Below are 3,024 nucleotides of genomic sequence, written 5' to 3'. Positions count from 1 at the left end.
ATTCGTATGGTACAGAAAGCGATAGCCATTAACGAGATAGTAACTTCATATGGGCCTTTACGTGATAGAATACAACGATGAAGGGCTTCTATTTTAATGCGAGATGTATAATTGTTATGAATTTAGTAAGTCCAAAAGCTCCTAACCCTATTCAAGTATTCATGTTCATCATTCTAGGGCTCATTTTCTATCATAAAAAGGTCAGATTTTAATTATTAGTATTAGGGTTTGGGTTTTTCTAGCTCTTATTTCTTTCGGACCAACAATGGATTACACCAAATTTCTTGGACATTACGCCTCCGAGGTGTTCCTGGAGACACTATAAAGTTTAATTAAAAAAGTTAACTATAATATACAGCAAAGCAATTGAAAGAAAAAAAGTGTAGTATTAATGTACTATCATCATCAAAAAAGAAAAAAAGTGTAGCATCCATAAGCACGTTACACATAGGAATAGGAATATTCTCTATCTTGTCCTCATTCAGAGGACAGTTTTCTAAACGTTAAATTTAAATCTACAAATTACAAAAATAAAAAAATGGGGGAATATGAGACGTCGTCAATGATCGGCGACAGTTTCAAGCTCACCGCCGATTAGAGCGATGGGAAGACGACGTCGTTGACGAAGAATGTGACGAGAAACTACCCGAATCTACACTCCCGTTCCCGCACAAAATGTTGGACAAGTTTTTCCCTATATCTTCCGGCGAAATAACCCGAATGGACTTTAACCCGACCCGATTCTTCTCGTGGAATTCACTGTACTTTTGCGACAGCTTTGAAACTATCGATCCTTTTATTTCGTCTCGTAATTTCGGGTCGGATACCACCCACGACGACTGTTTTCTACACGTTTCGTGAAACGCAGCGTCGAACTTCACGAAGCAGGTCTTCGCCTGTTCTGCGGTTACCTGTGATGCTGGATTTTCCGGTAACGACGCGAACACCTTGCTCCACCCGACGCGCTCGTAGTTGGACGCGTACTCACTGACCTTCAACTCGTGCTTCGCCAACCACTCCTCTCCCAGAAGGAAGCCCAGGTTCGATCTGCGCACCTTTTCGACGACGTATTGCATATTATTAGCCAGAAACAGGTATGAAAGAGCTACGTTCTTGTAGAATTCCGCTTTGCCGTCGAGCTTGCAGAGCACGACGAGAATGAGCCACGCGATTTTCTCGGATAACTCTGACGCCGGCGTGTTTTCCCCGCGCATCGGGCTGCGGTAGTAAGACTCCGGCATCGGCGATTGCGGCAAATCAGGAATTATATCAATCAACACGCCGCTGTAATCGGCGAGGAACGTGAGGTAGTTCATCACGTACCGCGTGAGAGGGTGGACCCCACCTCCAGGGATCGTTGTCTTGGAGGAGTCCTTCTGAATCGCACTTTCGAAGTCCACTAGCATCGCTCTAACGGCTTCGCCGAGTCTCACCAGGGACGTAATTGCCTGTGAGCGAATGACAGACGTCGATTCGGAAGAAAATATGGATTCGATTTGACTCAACCGGTCAGAGATTGCTTCGTACAAATCCAACGTCCTGAACATTTTCTCCGGCGTTTTCTTCCACTTCGCCACAAATTCAGGGAATGCAAACAGCGACACGGCGCCGTCTTTGGTGATTTCAGCGAAACACGACTCCGCGATCCTCTTTGCGGGATTCGAGGAGAAGACGTGGTCGCAGAGGATTCTCTCGCCGGGGAAGAGAGTTCCAACGGCAACTTTAACAGCGTTCAACCATTTCTTGATCTTCAACTCGAGAACCTCCCAGTCCAGTTTCTGAACCCGAGCGAGGGTGAGTTTTTCCACTCCGAGATGGTACAGCGCTTCGTCGACGATCGATTTTCGCATGATGATGTAAACCTTGACGCACTCTTTGCCGTAGCCCGAGGAAGTCATACAATCTGCGATGGCTTTCAAATCCTCCATGGCGAGCATGGAAACACGCTCGGTCTCAGAGATGCGGAAGTCATCCTCGGAGGCCGTGATTTCGTCGTCGTAATCGGAGACGCTGCTGCGGAAATCGATGGAGGAGCGCGCGGAGACGGTTTCGGAATCGAGGTAGTCTCTATTGGAGGAAAGAATCTGGTAGAACTCTCTCTGAAGCGTCTTCATGGCGAGTTGCATGAGGAACTGAGCGCGTACAAGAGTGGCGGAGGAGGAATCCTGTTTGACAAAGTAGTGCATGGCGGATTGCAGTCCCTTGACCGCGTGAAGGTAGTTTTTAGCTTCCTGGCGCGTGCCGCTGAAAAGCGGCGTTGCGAGTTTGGAATCGTCCCATTCGGTTATGAGAGACTCTGCGGTGTGTATGTTTTGTTCCATCATGGAGTCTGAAAATGTGTGGAGAGGGGAAGGAGGTGGTTGTGATGAGGAGGAGGTTGAAGGAGAAGATGATGATGGCTTGAAGAAAATGCTTCTCATTCCTTTTCTCGGCATTTTGTTTTGCGTGAGGAAAAGAAACTGATGAATTGATTACGATTAATGGGTTTAAGTTTGAGTTGAGTTTGTGAAGAGAACAATGAGAGAGAGAGAAGTGTTGGAGCAGTTTAGTTTGTGAGGTGTGAGAAGCGTGAGGGGTTTATATAGACGGCGTTTGATCTATCAGCATTGACTTTTTCTGTGATGGGTCCAAAGAGCGTAATAGCTTGCGTTGGTTGAACTTTATACGCGGTAACAAGAGATGCAATGCAAGTTACTTGTCCTGTTGTGTAACTCCTGATTCATCAATTAGCCACCGGAGGATTAGCTCACTTCATTCAAATGGTCCTCTTTTCTTGCTGCGCACAAAATTATCACTCTCCTCCAAGACAAAAATTATTTCCGTTTTCGAAAACACGTAACAAAATTTCCTTTTTCCACTGAAATGTTTTTAATAGTCACTGTTATGGAATTTTAAAAAACGAGTAAAAGTATTTTGCAAAAAAACAAAACTTTTATTGCATGCGAAACTTCATTACTCTCAACATATCCAGCTATCAACTCTTTGGACTAGTTTCTATAAAACGATGTCACATTACTGACTGAA

General features: G+C 45.1%; 1 protein-coding gene across 1 annotated transcript; it reads right to left on the bottom strand.

The window, feature by feature from the left end:
- Positions 1-366: 366 nt before the first annotated feature.
- LOC137819313 (exocyst complex component EXO70H1) lies at positions 367-2,754 on the bottom strand. Its single transcript, XM_068623116.1, has one exon. The coding sequence runs from the start codon at positions 2,433-2,435 to the stop codon at positions 585-587; it is 1,851 nt and encodes a 616-aa protein (XP_068479217.1). The 5' UTR covers positions 2,436-2,754; the 3' UTR covers positions 367-584.
- Positions 2,755-3,024: the final 270 nt, after the last annotated feature.

The sequence above is a fragment of the Phaseolus vulgaris genome, chromosome 11 (assembly GCF_000499845.2).
Source record: "Phaseolus vulgaris cultivar G19833 chromosome 11, P. vulgaris v2.0, whole genome shotgun sequence".
In the NCBI taxonomy this organism is placed as follows: domain Eukaryota; kingdom Viridiplantae; phylum Streptophyta; class Magnoliopsida; order Fabales; family Fabaceae; genus Phaseolus; species Phaseolus vulgaris.
This window is presented reverse-complemented; position numbering and strand designations above follow the sequence as displayed.